The sequence below is a fragment of the Dermacentor albipictus genome, chromosome 6 (assembly GCF_038994185.2).
Source record: "Dermacentor albipictus isolate Rhodes 1998 colony chromosome 6, USDA_Dalb.pri_finalv2, whole genome shotgun sequence".
Lineage (NCBI taxonomy): Eukaryota > Metazoa > Arthropoda > Arachnida > Ixodida > Ixodidae > Dermacentor > Dermacentor albipictus.
The window spans coordinates 113,967,472-113,986,711 of NC_091826.1; the positions used below are offsets into that span (position 1 = coordinate 113,967,472).

Below are 19,240 nucleotides of genomic sequence, written 5' to 3' on the forward strand. Positions count from 1 at the left end.
TAGTCTTGAAAAGGCTATATTTTCATAAGTATTACTCGCAAACGCATGAAAGTTATATGAGAAGAACCACAAACTCTCCAAGTTTGTACACCCCCTACAAATGTTGAATGTGTGCCCCTTTGGCGACACAACACACGTGCAGACGATAATGAGCTCATTCCATACATTTTGTACCATAGTCTTGTCAATTGTCTGCACTGCAGCATGGATGCGTTATTTGAGCTCGACTAAGGAATGCGGTAGTAGGGTGGGGGTTCGTAAACAAGGTTCTTAACGTAGCCCCTTGCAGAATGTAGACGACTCGTCAGCTGCTTTCTTGTCCCGTGTCTCGCGCTATTCATGCCAAATATCGTGATTAAGGCAAGCCTCGTGTCGTCCGTGCCCACGAGCCATAGAAGAAGAAGCGGTCACGCAGTTTGAGAGTGATGGCGACGGTGTCCTTCCCAAGCCCCCTTCGCGCGTCTGAGCCCCGGCTATTGTGGCCGTCACCTGCAGCCGGCACCCAACGGCCCGCACCGCTGTCCAGAACATTCGCCGGCGTTCGCGGAGCGACGCTTGCGGCGCGCCCTGCTGGTGAATGCCTCCCCCGCAGTCGTTCGGAAGAGTGCCACCTCGCATCCGTCGACCCGCGGCGAGACGACACCTCGTCTCTGCTGGCGTCACGGACGCACTCTGCCGACGGCGGCACGCAGACGACACGCGATTCCAGCCACGAACACCAACCGCTGCTGCAGGTAAGGGTGCCTGCTACATCGACATTGAAAGAAAGCTCAGGATCATGAAACGTGTGCCGAAACGGAATATGATAGGCTAGGCGTCAACAGTTAGAAATGCGGCCTGGAGATAGAAAATGCAGGTAACTAATATATAGTTGCGATTTAGAGAAAGTCAAGCCTTAAAAGGCAATGTGTTGCGTAGACTAGATTGCGGGTATTAGAACGGGTTGCTTAAAGAAGAGGGGATGGAAATGGGCAGAATGTCTGATGCAGTGAGGTTCTGGAGAAATGCAGTTCAGTATTAGCTCCGCGCTGATAAAGGTCGTTCGTTAAGTAGGGATTGACGACAGAGGCATTTGACCTCCACTAGACCTAAACAAAGCAGCGATGTCTCACCCTACGTTGTTCGAACTCCTTTCATTCGCATAAAAGAAAATGTTTCATTATCTTATCTGCTTCTCACGAGCTGCCGCACAGAAAGATAAATGCGGCCATTCGCTGTTCCATTAAACCTGTGCCCTTCGGAGTGCACACTTGAACAAGACAAACACGTAGCTGGCGCTCTTTGAGGTCCACCGCATATTGTGAATAATTATTCATCGCGAACGTGCATTGTCATGATGGCGTCTTGTGAGGTATAGATTTCGATGAGACAGATACACCTCTCCATAGCTCAAGTGCTGCCGATGCGCACAGTTCCAAAATGTCGCAAATTAAATACGGGTTCTGTCATGCGGTATTTGTGGCTGGCGCGTTCTTGGTGATGGAATACACGCATGGAGGATGCCCGCAAGGTTCTGGAGGGGCTACGGTGGTGTTTGGGATTCAATGTGTTAGTATACTATGCGGCGACTTTGACATTTAGTCTAATTAAGGGCGTCTTGTACAAGAAGGACCTGCCAGGGCAAGTGCTCTTCAATGCATTACATAAATTTTAACCGCTGGCTTCGCGAAAGTATGGCCCCTCCACTTCCAGGCCAGCACCTCCCCCCCCTTTTCGTGTCTTACCAAACTTTGAAGAACGAAGTTTGCTTCTGTGTTTTTTTTTTGACGGAAATAGAGCGGTTACTGGGTCGATAGTTGTTGCTTGGTGAAGCCTCTGCGCCCAGTATACAAGGCCCAGCAGCGCGAAGAACGGACGCCTACTCGGAAAAGAGAGGCGGCACAAGCGTGTCCACTTGTAGCCTTTATGCTGAGACGCGATCTATGTTTTTCATCTTAGCCAGTGTTCTATTATTTCCCACTGTGTAGTGAAGTGGGAGCAGCAATAAAGTATGCCAACAACAACAGCAAATAAGTTATGATAGCTTTATTACACATGCGTTAAGAGGCGTACTATCGTCGTACTTAGATAATGAAACACGTGAGGGCGTCACAAAGAGCCTCGTAGATTACACTTTGTGCGGCGCCGCAGCCACAAGCGAGAATAGCAAAAGTTGGAGGAGGCTAAAGCTTCGCCTTTAAGAGTGGAACTCGATAGCACTTAAAGATCCCAAAGTGTTTTCTCGCGCTTCGCGGCAACTGCAGCTTAGGCAACCGTAATGTTTACCGGGAAACGCTGCTGGCAAACGCTATGCACGAAGGCGGGCTTTCTCGCAGAAACGCCGCCTCTTACGTCGGCCAATCCCGGAGATAGCGCAAGAGCGCGCCATGTAATTACATCATTTTCAGGTTTTTCTTATGGATTCACACATTTATGTAAGTCGGAGAAGGCTTAATATAAAAGCCATGTGCTCTCGGTGTTTTGTTTCATTATATTTGTTTGTAGGCTGTCTTTCTCAATATTCCGAGCAAATTTTTTTCAATAATTTAAGACAAGGTATGAGCGACTTTAGTGATGGGATATTGTGGCAATATAACCCGCATATACCGCAAGTCATATAGCGAGGCGTGGCATACGCATATACCTAAATACATACGGCGATTTTCGCTCACGGGCAACTCTGTCGACCTCGGATTTTCTGCAAGACGGGGCCCTTAACGTTATCGCGTTAAAAATAAACGAACGCCAGTGCTGTTTGCGCTTGCAGGCAAGTTACCAACATTTCTTCATCTCAGCTTTCCTTGTTGCTCGCGGTCAAACAAAAAAGGTTTCATTCGAATTTAGTATCGATTCATTATTCATATCGCAGCTTCGTAAACTATCACAGAAAGCCGTTAGTCCATGTTGTGTCATGGTCGTCATTTAAAGTCAAACAATATTCTCCGCTCGTAAACCCTATCAACGCAACAAGAAGAAAACTTGCAGGAAGGGTTGCAAGAAGGCAGGGCAGGGGTCTCCCCCTTTTTTCGCTAATGTGACGGTTCTTCCGCGCAACATGCCACCGATGGGCACCTTTGCTAGGCATTTATATTTTGTTTCATGAAGATCTCTAGATCACAATCGTGAGCAAAAGAATGGCACGGCTTGCAAATATAAATCTTCCTGAACTTCCTTTCCTTAACCTCTGCACCACTAGCATCGCAAGCCAGGCACCAACTTGGACTTCACACGTATTCTGCTAAACTGCATTTCTTCCACAGTGGGGCATTTCGCGTTATCCCTGCCGAGCACACAACCACAGGACTTACTGCGTTTAGTTGCATCTACCTCGTGCTACGCGAGGTTCATTCGATATTGCCTCAGTAAAGTAGTAGTGCTACAAGACGTTCTGGCTCGTTTTGGTTTAATGCTACCATCTCTAGATCCTAGGAAGCTTGTCCATGGAGTAATATAGTAAACAATAACAGAGGCAGCAGAAGCTTGATATGGGCGAGTTGGTTTTGCATACTTGAAGAAAAGAGCGCTACGAGAAGAAAAGACATGTTCTTCTTTTAGTCCGCGTCTTCGTAGCGCTCTTTTCTTCAAGAATAACAGAGGGCACTCTCGTAGGCTCTCGCGTCAGACTTTGGCTCTTGGCGCACCCAGCGGATTAGATGAAATGCATCCTCCTCCGCGATGGCTGCCACGCGCCTCCAAGCCTCGGAAGTCACGACTTCATTTTCGTATTTTCTTGCAGTTTTTTTTTCTTTGTTTTGTGACCGCTGCAGTCATGTTACATGCACCATCGAGTGATTTCATGCTGGTGCTTGAGCCGCTCTTTATATACTGCAACGATAAGCGCACAAAGCTTTTGCTTCGTTTAATCTCTTTTATTTAAATTCACATTGTTTATCTATCAAGCTGTAACTTAGTGCAACAATCATGCCAGCTGTCAATGAGGCAATAGAACTGTATCGTCTGTGATATAATATTTGTAATAACTGACACCAAAGGGTGTATTGTAACTTGATTTGCCATGTTATTTCAATATCAGTCACCTGGCTGAACAGCCAAGAACACGAAAATATTAGACAAGCATTTTTTTGAAGCAATATTTTGAGAAAAGTGGCAGACGCAGGAAAACGTGAAGAAACTGCGAAATACAATAGAAAACACTGGTACATAAATATCGTGATAGCAATAAACTTCACACAAGCTTAACAACCAACACTACACATGTTGCAAGTCTCCAGGTAAAAAAAAAACTACATTAACAAGCCAGCACTTATTTACTCAAAATGGGATTGTGCTAGAAGGAAGAAATATAACGCTGTTTCTGGCACTTCTACGAAGAAGGGTCGATGAAGCTAGCAAGATTATGGAAATGGTTGCGTGCCAAAATAAATTTTGTGCATAAACCATTGATCACGTACCAGCATGACCGTCTTTAATGTGCACTCCAGTGAGTCTCTCATTAAACAGCTGCAAAATATTGCCATCTTAGCCAATTACACACTTCGACTTCACGGGGGTTGTTCACCTGTTGTGTTCGAAGCATTTTAATCGTCTTCTTACACATGGAAATTTGCCCTTGAATATGCATGATGTCCTTTGGCTGCAGAGTCTATTGTAAGAAAGGAACAGTGGATATTCCGGCAATTCGTAGGACGCCAGAAGGTGAGCCATAACGGAACCTTCAAAGCTTTTGAATACAGGTGCTCCTTGGTGCAATGCATATTTTTCTTATCTAGCAAAGCGAATGTCTCTGGTATTATGGCATGTCATCAAAAAGAATTGTTATTAAGGGAGCACTGTTATAAATGCTAAGAAACAAGAAGCTGTCCACGGCAAGAATTCCATATACAATTAAAAAATGAGAACACGTATCTTCAGCCCAATGCAAAATAGTTAGCGCTCGAGCGCAGATATATCAGAAAGATTTACAAAGCGCACATTATTAAAACTGCAAACATTGCACGTGCGCGGCTTTAGAAATAGTAGGTTTTGGAAAACTGCCGCACTCTACTGTTTCCGAAGCTGCTGAGCACAACCGTCTTAAATAAATCAAAACAAAGCTCTCTGCGCCAAACGCTATGTTTTCATAGGACACATTTCTTAACGAGCGATTTCATTTTCCTTTTCGAACTTCGTCATTGTTACGAACGTGCCTCGCATGTCAAACGCTGCCGCATCGCTGCTGTCGCTGGTGTCACCCGTCATGGCGGCGCAAGGTAAAAACAAAAAAAAGAAAGGAAAGAGCGCAAAATGTAATTCCACGTTACAAAGGGGCAGCAGCTCGTTATGACTTCAAGGCTGTCATGCCCCCTCCATCACTCGTTCATGCGGCTAACGGCGACGTAAATAAATACGTAGAGAATAAGTCTTCAACAACGTGTAAAAGAACTTCATGCGGCCTTACTACGACATGGCGACAAAGCAGCAGTGTCAGACGCTGGCAAAGGAACCAAAAAACGATCCCCGGGTGCATTTTACAGAGTAAGGAGGTCGGGATGCCAGTGACAAGGTCTTACTGGGCTTCGCACGTGCTGGATCGTGCCACCTGTCATCATCATCATCATCAGCCTGGTTGCGCCCACTGCAGGGCAAAGGCCTCTCCCATGCTTCTCCAACAACCCCGGTCATGTACTAATTGTGGCTATGCCGTGCCTGCAAACTTCTTAATCTCATCCGCCCACCTAACTTTCTGCCGCCCCCTGCTACGCTTCCCTTCCCTTGGGATCCAGTCCGTAACCCTTAATGACCATCGGTTATCTTCCCTCCTCATTACATGTCCTGCCCATGCCCATTTCTTTTTCTTGATTTCAACTAAGATGTCATTAACTCGCGTTTGTTCCCTCACCCAATCTGCTCTTTTCTTATCCCTTAACGTTACACCTATCATTCTTCTTTCCATAGCTCGTTGTGTCGTCCTCAATTTGAGTAGAACCCTTTTCGTAAGCCTCCAGGTTTCTGCCCCGTAGGTGAGTACTGGTAAGACACAGCTATTATATACTTTTCTCTTGAGGGATAATGGCAACCTGCTGTTCATGATTTGGGAATGCCTGCCAAACGCACCCCAGCCCATTCTTATTCTTCTGATTATTTCCGTCTCATGATCCGGATCCGCCGTCACTACCTGCCCTAAGTAGATGTATTCCCTTACGACTTCCAGTGCCTCGCTGCCTATTGTAAATTGCTGTTCTCTCCCGAGACTGTTAAGCATTACTTTAGTTTTCTGCAGATTAATTTTCAGACCCACTCTTCTGCTTTGCCTCTCCAGGTCAGTGAGCATGCATTGCAATTGGTCCCCTGAGTTACTAAGCAAGGCAATGTCATCAGCGAATTGCAAGTTACTAAGGTATTCTCCATTAACATTTATCCCCAATTCTTCCCAATCCAGGTCTCTGAATACCTCCTGTAAACATGCTGTGAATAGCATTGGAGATATCGTATCTCCCTGCCTGACGCCTTTCTTTATTGGGATTTTGTTGCTTGTTTATGGAGGACTACGGTGGCTGTGGAGCCGCTATAGATATCTTCCAGTATTTTTACATATGTCTCATCTACACCCTGATTCCTTAATGCCTCCATGACTGCTGAGGTTTCGACTGAATCAAACGCTTTCTCGTAATCAATGAAAGCTATATATAATGGTTGCTTATATTCTGCACATTTCTCTATCACTTGATTGATAGTGTTAATATGGTCTATTGTTGAGCAGCCTTTACGGAATCCTGCCTGGTCCTTTGGTTGACAGAAGTCTAAGGTGTTCCTGATTCTATTTGCAATTACCTTAGTAAATACTTTGTAGGCAACGGACAGTAAGCTGATCGGTCTATAATTTTTCAAGTCTTTGGCGTCCCCTTTCTTATGGATTAGGATTATGTTAGCGTTCTTCCATGATTCCAGTACGCTCGAGGTCATGAGGCATTGCGTATACAGGGTGGCCAGTTTCTCTAGAACAATCTGTCCACCATCCTTCAACAAATCTGCTGTTACCTGATCCTCCCCAGCTGCCTTCCCCCTTTGCATATCTCCTAAGGCTTTCTTTACTTCTTCCGGCGTTACCTTCGGTATTTCGAATTCCTCTAGACTATTTTCTCTTCCATTATCGTCGTGGGTGCCGCTGGTACTGTATAAATCTCTATCGAACTCCTCAGCCACTTGAACTATATCATCCATATTAGTAATGATATTGCCGGCTTTGTCTCTTAGCGCATACATCTGATTCTTGCCATTTCCTAGTTTCTTCTTCACTGCTTTTAGGCTTCCTCCATTCCTGAGAGCATGTTCAATTCTATCCATATTATACTTCCTTATGTCAGCTGTCTTACGCTTGTTGATTAACTTCGAAAGTTCTGCCAGTTCTATTCTAGCTGTAGGGTTAGATGCTTTCATACATTGGCGTTTCTTGATCAGATCTTTCGTCTCCTGCGATAGTTTGCTGGTATCCTGCCTAACGGAGTTACCACCGACTTCCATTGCACACTCCTTAATGATGCCCACAAGATTGTCGTTCATTGCTTCAACACTAAGGTCCTCTTCCTGAGTTAAAGCTGAATACCTGTTCTGTAGCTTGATCTGGAATTCCTCTATTTTCCCTCTTACCGCTATCTCATTAATCGGCTTCTTATGTACCAGTTTCTTCCGTTCCCTCCTCAGGTCTAGGCTAATTCGAGTTCTTACCATCCTGTGGTCACTGCAGCGCACCTTGCCGAGCACGTCCACATCTTGTATGATGCCAGGGTTGGCGCAGAGTATGAAGTCTATTTCATTTCTAGTCTCGCCGTTCGGGCTCCTCCACGTCCACTTCCAGCGTAACAACTATGTTTTCACGTTGAGTCTTTTTGGCAGTTCCACCCTTTATTTTTTGGCACAAGACCACCCCTTACATGATAGGCCCTGGGGACAATTTTTCCAAATAAAAATAAAAACCTCGCAGTTTCGCCCGAAAGGCGAAACGTCGATTGGGTAGGGAATTTCGCTTAGTATCTAAATTACCAAGCATGGCGTCACGTGCGCACAAGCAAACGTGAAAACTTCTCACTCAATGACCGCAGAAACTCGCTGTTGAAACGCTGGAGTGAGGAAGCACGGATCCAACAACAAGAAAATTGACCTTCGTTCTGCGTCGTTTTCAACGCAAACTAAGGGGTGTAAACACGGGGCATGCGAAGGTGTCAGCCACCGGCGTAATGTGTTCCCATTGCAGATAGCTTTCAACATAGGGCCCACGTGGCTGCTCAATACGCAGCAACCGCCGAAGTAGCGCTGTCCTGTCTGTCACGTCCTTGTCTTCTTGAATGGCGCTATTATGAATTTTTTATGGTATGGTTTACTCATATTTGCCATTGTGAATAAACCCTACCAACTAGCCCAAGAATCAGCCTTGGTAGACTCCCCTTCCATCCCCTCCCTCCGGTTCTTTGCGCACGAAGGAAGGCGGCGCCCTCCCTCACCAGTTCCTCCCTTGCGCACGCGAGATTGAGCCGCCATCGTCGGCTCAACCTCGCACGCTTTCACTCGCATGTACAGCATATGGAGCGCGGCGACGGTGTTATCCCGCTTTGACTTTATAAGGATTATCATGGCGATGCGGATGATAGATATGCGCCTGGGGCGCCCATATAATGCTCGCAATGGAATTAAATAAGATACATGTAAAGAAAATGTAATTGAGCACGACACACTTCACGACGATAAAGTACTTGGTGACTTGCCGAATTTTAGGGGAGCCATTCTGAGCTGCTATGTCTAGATAAAAATTACTATGTACTATACAGGCACTAAATGATCAATTCGAAGTTTTGGTATTCCTATATTCTTCCGCAATGTTGTCATTTCGTATCGGAAGCGGTATCACTGTTAAGTGCAGTGTGTAGCGACATAAACATTATTGCGGCGTGTGAGTTTTCGTAAGCAGTAATATAACCGTGTAACTTTGATCTTACGGTTACTCACAAATGAGTGTCAGTTTCGCCCGGAAGGCGAAGTATCGATTCCGATCCCAAATTATTGGACAGCTATATGAAGTAACAATCAGCCTTACAAACACAGGCATACGAACTAAATTACCAGCCATGCTGTCACGCGTGTACACAGAAACATGAACCCATCTTACTCGATGACCGCGGAAACTCGCTGTCAACACGCTGCACTGAGGGAACGTGGCAGCAACAATGAGGGAATTGTCCTTCGTGTGGCCGCACGCATAAATACGAACTATGTTGGGAAAACAGCGCCACCGTGGACTCTGGAGCCGCCGGAGATAGCTTTCAATATACAGCGGCCCAGCTGGGCCTGCGCGGAATGGAACGCGTCACACCTTCCCACTCGCCCCTTGAAGCCATGCGCGCGACGGAAGGCGACGCGCTTCCGTTCCGTGCGCGAGATTGAGTCGCGATCGCCGGCTTACCCTCGCACGCTTTCACTCGCACATACAGCATGCGCAGCGCGGGGCGATTTTATCGCCCTTGGACTTTACACGAAACCTCATGACCACGCCGGTGGCAGCAATTTGCCTGGAGAGTCCATATAATTGCTATCGCAATAATAACATGGCTGGGAGCTTTCCTTCGTACGCTTTTGTAGTGAATTCTGGGCAACAAATGTCGCATTTCTACGCGAATACCATATTTCTTTCATTATACCATCGTGATTGAAAGTCCCTGTTCGTCCTTCACACGAATGTTGCCAACTCTACATACTCCCAGATGGAAGCCGGCGCTGAACCTACTCGGAGCACCCTATGCACCAAGACCAGAACAGTGCCCTATTCTCTCATCGGCGTCCTGTTCGCGGGTCTCGTAACTGCGGCGGTGCCAGCAATGGTCGGCGCTCCAGGCGGTCACCTGGCTCCTCACGACCTCCTACTGGACCAGGAGCTATCGTGTGGATGGCGTCAACCTGAGCCGCTCTACAACGCCCCTCCGGATGTCTCGGACGGGGGAGTGTTGATCGAAGAACCTCGCTTCTACGACCAGCAGCCGCGCACCATGGTCACAACACGGTCGGGCGATGATGTTCGCGACAGACCCCTAAATTTGGCGGCAAGATCCATCGCCCGGAGCAATGTGGCGCACAGCTGGGCCCTGTTCGACTCACCGGGGACAGAGCGATACGTAAGCGATTTGGTTCGCCTTTCCGTGATCCAGGTGTCGGTCATCGAGGAGAGAAATAGCATATGAATCGACGTTATGCCATAAAGCCTGCATTTGCAAGCCAACTGTCCACGAAGCCATTTACTCCTGTTTTTTTCTCTCTTAAATTCGGCCCAACACTGGACCTCTGACGCTCAGCGTACTGGCCGATAATGTTCGGTTTCCGGTAGTTTTTACTCGATGCAGCAATTGTTCTGCTTCGCTGCCCTCTCTCGGCCTACCAGCTCTTTAATTGAGTTCCTGTTGTACGCCGTCAGTTCCAACGCACTGAGGAATGCATAAAACTCTCATCCTTTCCATTCAGACGCCAGGAGTGTCAGGAACGCAGCGCTAACCGCACTGCACTGCCATCCCGCATGTATGATGAAGGCGCGAAAGAGCATGTATACTATTGATAAAGATTGTACATTTAGGATGACGAAAACACTAGCGAAATGTTTCCCTGGTAGGTAAAAGTCTTCTTGTTTACATCGTGTTTACTTTGCGTTGGAAGAAATCTACGAATTATGCTAATCTTTTACCGGAAAAAAGAAGGCGGCAATGACACGTATGGAAACGGGCTCCAGAGTAGCTAACATATGCCAATGCTATAAAAAAAACAGCGTTCTACCGTAGCAGATGCCTTAATTTGGAACAAGTTTGCTCTTTGGTCGCAACAAAAATGAAAAAAAATGAAACAAACGCTGACTTGAAGGCCAACTCGCGGAATCCTAAAGTGCGCCCTGCATAACACTCAAACGTAATTCTCGTTTGAACGCGGTGTTAATTCCTTTTACTGTTTTCTCGGACGTAAGCTCGTCTATCGAAGAGCCTAAACTCTAACTTCAGTTACTCTGTGTTAACTAAACCCTCATTGAAGCCAAATGTCGTAGTCTCGACTCCCTCCGAAGGTCGTTGGTTCGCGTACCTTAATCACCTCTGTCTCAATTACGTGTGCCTTAATTTACTTCGCCATTATTAACACCAATGGTCGAGGGTCTAACTCCCATGAAAGCTCGTGAGTTCGCGTGCTCTAATTATTGCCATCTTAAATATGTTTGCCGTAGTGACCATCGGTTTACCCCACACTATGGTCGCGGTTCGGATTCCCTCCAAAGGTTCGCATGATATAATAAACTATATCTTGTAGTTCCTCCGCCCACCCTCTATTCCATTTTGGCTACTAGGCGCGAAAACACACACGACACAAGGAAGGGGACGGGACAGAGCGCCACTTACAACTGTTTTTATTCGGAGGTACACCACACACTTATATACCCGTCTTATGCGCAAGGACACAATCACATCAAGATTGATATGGAAGCGCACTAGTTAAATATTTCTTTTCGGCCATATATAAAGATATTGACGGGTCGCTGACGCACATGCTTCCTTTCTTTTCGATAAAGAAAGCTTCAATCACTTCCCGAGCTTTTTGATCTTAACTTTTTGCCAGAATTCGCGCCCCTGCAAAACATGGCTCACAAGAGCGTGATGGGCAGGACTTAATGTGCTTAGGAATGTTTGGCCCTTCTTTGTCTTGTTCTACATTTCTCTCATGTTCCCTAATTCGTTCGTTAACGCAGCGCCCCGTTTGCCCTATGTACGTTCCATTGTACGTTCCCTATGTACGTTCCCTATTCCATTGCCCCCTTCCCTTTAAAGAGTATATATAAAGTTATTTAACATCATCATCATATCTTGTTGCCTTTACCTTCGTTAACATCGCCCGGATTAATACCAAATGTACTTTCGCCTCCCACCAAAGGTCGTGTGTTCGGTTGCCTAGTCACCACTATCTGAATTACCAGCGCTTTAATTGGCTTCACCCTAATTAACCATAATGGTCGATGGTTCGACTCCCATGAAAGTTCGTGGGTACGCGTACTTTATTTAACGCCACCTTGATTACCTGTACCTTAATTACCTTCGTCTTAATCGACACCTAAGGTCACGGTTTGGATTCTCGCCAAAGGTCTTGGGTGCACGTGATCCAAGTAACTATATCTTGGTTACCTTTGCCTCTGTTAACATCGTCCGGATAATTACCAAATGTCGTAGTTTTGACTCCAACCAAAGGTCTCTGGGTTCGTGTGCATTAATTACCTCTATCTCAAATACCCGTGCCTTAATTTACTTCGCCCTAATTAACACGAATGATCGAGGGTACGACTGGCAAGAAAGCTCGTCGGCGGAAATGTTGTAATTACCGCCATTTTGACTACCTGTGCCTTAATGGCATTCGGCCTAATCGCCACCTAAAGTCACGGTTTGAATTTCCACCAAAGGTTTTGGCTTCGCGTCATCTAATTAACCATATCTTGGTTACCCTTGCCTTCGTTAACATTGCCCGGAATAATACCAAATGTCGTAGTTTCGACTCCCACAATATCGTGGATTCGCGTGCATTATTTACCTCTAAATTACATGTACCGTAACCTGGTTCGGTTTAATTATCACCTAAATTCGTGGTTTGGACTCCTACCAAAGGTCGTTGGTTTGAATGCCACAATTAACTATGTTACCTAACTCTCCGTTATTGAACTTCGCCCTCGTTAAAACCAAAGGTCATGGGGTCGACTCCCACTAAACGACTCGTTCGTGTGCCTTAAGTAAGTGCCTTTAAATTAACTGTGCATTAATTAACTTCGTTCTCATTATTACCAAAGTTTGTGAATACGACCCCTACTACCTTTAATGTTAGAATGAATTTATTTAGGCACAGTTACTTAAGCTACGTTTAATTAGGGCACTCGAGCCAACCACCTTTGTAACGACGCAGTCGAATGAGAATGTCAAGTTAACTTCATTATTGTCCCGTATGCGCGTATGCTTTTGTCCTCATCCCCTTTAGCGTCCACTAAAGTGTCGATCAACATTTTCATTGCCCTAGCATTCGATCGACAATTTAAGCACTTTCCGACTGGAATCTATTGAGAAAATTTTGTTTGTATGTTTGTACCTAACCGCTGTCACGCCTTCCTGTGTCACTGGGTTGTCAATGGTTGTCACGGGGAGGCCACGCGAAGGTAACAGCGTTAGGAACAAACTCTGACCAAGTCGATTGGCTGAGTCGCTACGAATGTGCAAATAGGTGCCGTACTTCATCGAACGTGTTTCACGCCGACATTGGTTACTTTTGGCGATAGACTGGGTAGGCACCACTGTTCTGAGAAACTCTTTGACTCCGATTTCAAGCCTATGAAACCATATTGTTTACCTGGAAACGCTGGCTCTGAACCCTATGCTCAAAGGCGAGTTTTCTGGCCGAAACATGGCCTCTGAGGTGGGCCGAGCCCGGAGGTTTGTTATTGTTTCGCACTTTTAACGTTTAATCAGAGAAGATTTAAGATAAAAGGTGTGCGCTGTGAGCGTTTTGTATCATGGTATTTTTTTTGTGTGTGGGCTGTTGTTCTCGAAATTCCGAGAAATAACTGTGTTAGGAATGTAAGACAAGGTATGAGTTACTTTAGCGATGGAATGTCGTGGCAAGATCACCACCCAGGTGGCACGTCAGGTTGGGCCAACGTTGGAAACATATTGGCACTTCTTGGCCCAATGACGGCCTAAGATTAACAGCGTGGTTCCAATATTGGCAGTGCCATTCTGGTTCCTGGCCCAATGTTGGCCTAAGGTTAACAGCGTGGTGTCAATATTGGCTGTGCCATTCTGATAGAGATCCAACGTTGGCCCACATTACACAGTCAGTAAACAATATTGGCTGTGCCATTCTGATAGATATCCAATGTTGGCCCACTTTACACAGTCAGTAAACAATATTGGCACTGCCGTTCAACAAGGCGGGAATTATTGGACCGACTTTCGTATGGATTTGCCAATATGGGTTACTAGTTGGATTTCTTTGGAGGACATTGGCCCGTAATAAGCTAATTTTCGCCTTGTCGGCTTTTAGTGCTCTACGACTTGCTGAGATTGAACAACGTGTTTTGAAAACTAACGCACTGATCACAGGCACACTGCGCAGGAACCAAAAATATGTTCTCCCATGTCAACTCCATGAATGGTACACCGCCACTATTGCACTTCTCCTTTACCGAAATGTGTCCCCTAAAGAGAAAAGCCAGTGTACCACGTAGCAAGCAGGGGAAGTCGCATAAATTTAGCCGCTGCTTTATTGATCGTGAATAAGAACTTGAGCTTAGCATAAGAAGCAACGGTATTGCGAATTTGCCTGCGCATTGTATTTTTTGCATGTACGCTCCGCGGCTTTAGTGGGTCAAGATTCTGAGGAGAATCGAGAATTACAGTGCCTCAGAGCTGATGGAACCATTTTATATTGCATCGAGAATGAGCGCATATGCATTAGTGAAACTATTGTTTGTTTGTTTAGCATGCATGGCGTGTTGCGGCGACATCATGCTCCTATTCTAATATATTTGTTTGTTCGTGCATGTGTAGTAAGCTCCTTGTATGAATGCCCCTGACAGAAAAAAAAAATTAATTGCACGTTTTGGCATTTGCGTGTCAACAACCTCTTGCATTGCCTTTAGTAGGCACGGCGCATTCCGGATTTTTTTTTTCGGCCTAGCTTTCCGTCCTTCAGCCCCCCATTGCCTCTCCCCCACGCACCCAGGTGAGCCTGGTCAATGCTATCAGTCAAGCGTTCAGACAGCCATAAGCTGCTGTGTCGAATTGGGTGCTCTCGGAAGGATGGGGGAATGCCGCGGGGTCACTATTGTCCTCCTTGTCGCCCTCCATCGCTGCCACCCCAAAACCCAGTCGGGCCACGGCCGGTCTCGAGGGGTGCGCGTGCTTCTCTTCTTACGGCCTTCGCAATGGGGTCTGTTTCCGCCTCCCACCGCACCGCGGTGGGGTCGCCACTGCCCCACTGCTCCGCCGCCGCGACCGCCGTTCGCGCGGAAGGAGAACGCGCGCCCGCTCCAAGTCCATCCCGCGTGACTGGTAACCGTCAGGTCCTGATATTTCACCCCTATGCATTATGCAAAGACCGCGCAATCAGCTTCTTCGATTTGACAGCTAAGAGTTATAAACAACAGAATAACTATCGCGCGCCATCGCGTGCTCTTGTTCAGTATGACTGCATGGTCGCACGAGGCTTTGGTACACTCACGTCAACACTTTCTACGCGTTAAATTTGGAGAGAAACAAATCTATCAGCCTCTTCACTTTGCCTGCTGATGGGTTTTAACCAGTGTGTAGAATTATAAGCGACCTGGAGCGTTTATATGACATATTCCTAAGAATTCCGAAGCGTATAAAGTATAGCTCCTGAAATCTCAAGCGCTGCCGTTTCTGTTTTGCACGAAAGCGGATTTAGCGTGAATTCATGACGCTGGACGGATTCAGAGAAACGAAAACAAATTTATTCCCAGCTAAATTCAAGGTGTCCAACGCGGTGCGCTCAGATCCATAACTTCAATATGTTTTACGTTCAGAACATATCAGTTGGCTGAAACACTCTACGTATCTATAGCATCGCGACTGACGCACATCTATTGCAGATTCAGTCGGTTTAGTACATGAGTGATCAACAACTTCCCATCAAAGAAAATGGCATGAAGAGCGCTGTGGAAGTGAGAAGAGCGCCAAACAAAAAGAAAAAAAGTTCACAGTCTGAAAAGCTTCCTGGGTGGTTTATGCACGTAATTAGCTGGCTTCTCGTTCCTGTCGGTGTCTTTCGCTTTCGATGATCAACGGCGGGCAATAAACACCGTCGCACAGAAAATAACTTAATCCATGGAAGAAACGGATAGAAACGTGCACCAGAGCTCACAACACTAAAGGCCACGCGGCCTGCCGGCACACAGTAGGATGAGAGCACTCCCCATCCAAGAGAGAAATATGCGAGGCTCGGGAAAAAAAAGCAAGCGCAGACCAACAGTGACGTTTGCGCTTGGCACATAAGAGGGAAGTCAAGTTGGCAGGCTTTTCTGCACATTGTTATGATCGGCGAATTCGGGCCTTGGGAGGATTCTTGGAAAACCAACGTAAAGGCGGATGAGTCGGAATTCGAGACATAATTCGACACGCAGCTGCGAGGAATGCCGTTCGGGGTAGCAGCGGCGACAATGGCGTCGTCAGGTAGCCGAGTCAGGAGACGATACCCCCTATTCCTGACAATGTGGCGAGAAAAAGAAAGCAATGAATATGCCGGCATTGAAACTTATATGAATCCGCCGCGATGGCTCAGTGGTTGGAGTGCTAAGCTACTGAGCCATTTCTATGAAGGCGAAATTCTAGAGGCCCGTGCACTGTGCAGTGTCTGTGCACGTTGAAGAACGCCAGGTGGTCAAAATTTCCAGAGCCCTTCACATTGGCGTCCCTCATAGCCCGAGTCGCTTTGGGACGTTAAACCCCCATAAACCATTCCGTTAACCTTCGCATTAACTAAATTCTCTACCAGCACTTAACTTCGGCATGGACTATGAGATATGCAAGAAATTGACCGAAATACGACCTTCGGCATTTCAGACCGCAACATCTGTCATTTCCCTGTCATACCTGTTTCCCTGTTGATGTTTCTATGGTTCAAATTTTTCGATGAAAACTCCGTTCACGTGTGAACTTATTGGCTGACATGTAGATAAATCATTTGCTCTTTGTTTTCTTTCGTTTCGGTGAATCGTTGAACAAGAAGCAGCGGAAAAAAATTACCGACGATTACGTTACTTCCTAATGCGAAATTTGAGCGCAGCAAATAAGCTGTTTCACCTTTTCGATAGATTGAGGCAAAGAAATCGAGCAACACATGTATGCGCTATCACAGAATTTTTTTTTATTTTTCACACGTATTCCTTTAACAAAGACTCCACTAACAGTTCTTGACAGTCATGAAGGAAGCTTTGTGGTCGGAGAAATATACTGATATATGTTCGACTTGGTACACCAATGCTTGATTGTCAAAGACGAGATCTATACAAGTGCCTCGCGAGGTTGTCACAGCCGTGGGACGCGTTACGAGCGAGAGGAACGGGATGTTCTCCCGCATAAGTGTTAGGAAATTGCTGTTTGTCTTTATGTCAACATTAAAGTCCCCCACTACTAACATCGGTGTGGATCGATGGACGGTTAATGCGAGTTGCAGGAAGTGCACAACGTCTTTCGTGAGTGCGGTAGGGGCGAAGTAGGCAGCTACTACCAGCAAGCCGTTGGGCAACTTTGCGGCGCACAGTTCGCCAACTTCATGTGACGTGCCAAACATTTCGACTGGTATTGCAGAGAGACCTGTGCGCAAGTAGCGAAGAAAGGAATTAAGTTCGAGCCGGCGCTTTGACAACCGGAGACTCGCAGGAAGAGGGGGGAGGGGGGCGGCGTGTACACCCAGCGGCAAACGATGGGGGCAGAAGCGCGCGCAGCAAGCGGACAACACGATAAAGGGAGGAGGGAAGAGATAGCAGCGACTGACTGATGCCGCTGACGCCGATAGTGAGTCAACCCCAGCTGCGGAGTTGGTTTCAGGGACAACGCCGCCGATGCCGACACAAACAATATGATACCCTCGCTTCCGCAGCGCTAAGAACCAGGTCTAGCCGTGGTAAGGTGGTCACGTATTCGTCGACGTGCCGGGGCCTACGTGAAATAACCGGCGCGTCGGCAACTGAAGAGCACCCTATCCGCCACACAAGAACAGGGGGGGGGGGGGGGACCCTTTCCTCCTCTTTCTGCATGGCGGCGACGGTGTTCTATGCAGTCACGTTATCTTGACTCTCTAGCGGCGTCAGCGGCATCCAGCGGTATCAGTCGGTCGCTGCTAGCGCTGGGGGGATGAAAGGGGGGCGGAGCTGGTTACGAGGCCGACGACAACGCCGACGACGACGCTAAACCCAGGAACGGACGCCAAAGAGCTGCGCTCTAAAACAGCACGAAACCAGGCGATCACCGCCCGCCGCCGCAGAAGCAGGCGGGCAGAGAGTGGACCCTAGCAGTAGGGCCGTCGCGCCCCTGGCGGCGGCGAAAGGCGTAACTCTTGGAGAAAAACTCCCATTGCTTCCGCGGCGAATGCGAAGGCCGTAAGAAGGAAAGCGCGCGCTCCCCTAGAGACCGGCCGTGGTCGGGCTAGGTTCAGCGGGGGAAAGTGGCGTTTACGCCGCATTCTTCGTTCACCCTTTCCTTTCGCTCTTTCCTTCTATGCGTCGCTAGCACGCCGACTGGGTGCAACACCGCCTGAGTGCTTGCCGTCCGTTCTTGCCAGCGCACTCCTCTCGTGAAAAATGCTCGCTTGAGCTGGTCATTCCTACTGAGACGCCTACATATTGCAATACGCAGCAATATGGCCACGAATTTTTGTGAGTGTTAGAATTAATATAGGCGAAACAACAATTAGAAAAAAAGTCGGCGCTCGTGGCCACCGTCTTCGATGTGGGATGAACTCGGATACAAAGAAGCATGGATCATACAATGGTGAGTGCATTTGTTTTGCGCATGTTATAAGTTTTATCAGAAGCAATATCACCCAAGCTATATCACCCAAGCAATATCACCGGTATATATATTACTGAAACAGGCCTGGCTAATGTAGAGTGCCTGTAATTAAATAGCTCTTTTTACTTGCAGTCTTTGAATAGTGCCTGGAGTAGAACCACGTGTAAATCTCTGTGAATTTCACCCAAATTCCAGGACTATGATTTTATCAAACCACGCGTGCGGCCTGATCCTGCTAGTGATACCGAGGAACCGCGCTTCTTCTCATTGGTATAGGCAGAGTCCTTCCATTTTTTTTTCTGGTCACGAAACTGCCGCCTCAGTTTCATATAGAGCCAGCGCCCGCCGCTAGAGGCGCAAGCGTGCACGAGAGGGCATGCGAACGCCCCTACCGCTGTGGTTGTGTGTGGGGCAGTCTCGGTATTCTAGCTTTCTCAACTTCCTCAACCGTCGCTCTAGTTTCACGTAACTATTCTTAACATTGAATATGCTTAAATTACTGCCTGAGCGCGTCTTCTGCCATGATATGAGCGCCTGGAACGAAAAAAAAAGCCGCTCATATCATGAAGCTTGCGGCGGTCTCAGATTAAAAAAAATAAATAAATACAAAATCTGGGATATTAAGAGCCAAAACCACTATACGATTATGAGGCCTGCCGTAGTGGGGGACTCAGGATTAATTTTGACCACCTGGGATCCTTTAAAATGCACCTAAATTTAAATAAACGTAAATAAACGTC

The 19,240-nt window shown here is 47.0% G+C and overlaps 1 protein-coding gene across 1 annotated transcript in view; it reads left to right on the top strand.

Annotated features, from left to right (window-relative positions):
• The first annotated feature begins 378 nt into the window (after positions 1-378).
• Positions 379-19,240, top strand: part of LOC135908318 (uncharacterized) — a 41,907-nt gene continuing 23,045 nt past the window's right edge. The window contains exons 1-2 of the mRNA XM_065440075.2: positions 379-734; positions 9,672-10,079. Of these exons, the coding sequence (XP_065296147.1) occupies positions 426-734; positions 9,672-10,079 (717 nt within the window). The 5' untranslated portion in view covers positions 379-425. The remainder of the gene's footprint in view (positions 735-9,671; positions 10,080-19,240) is intronic.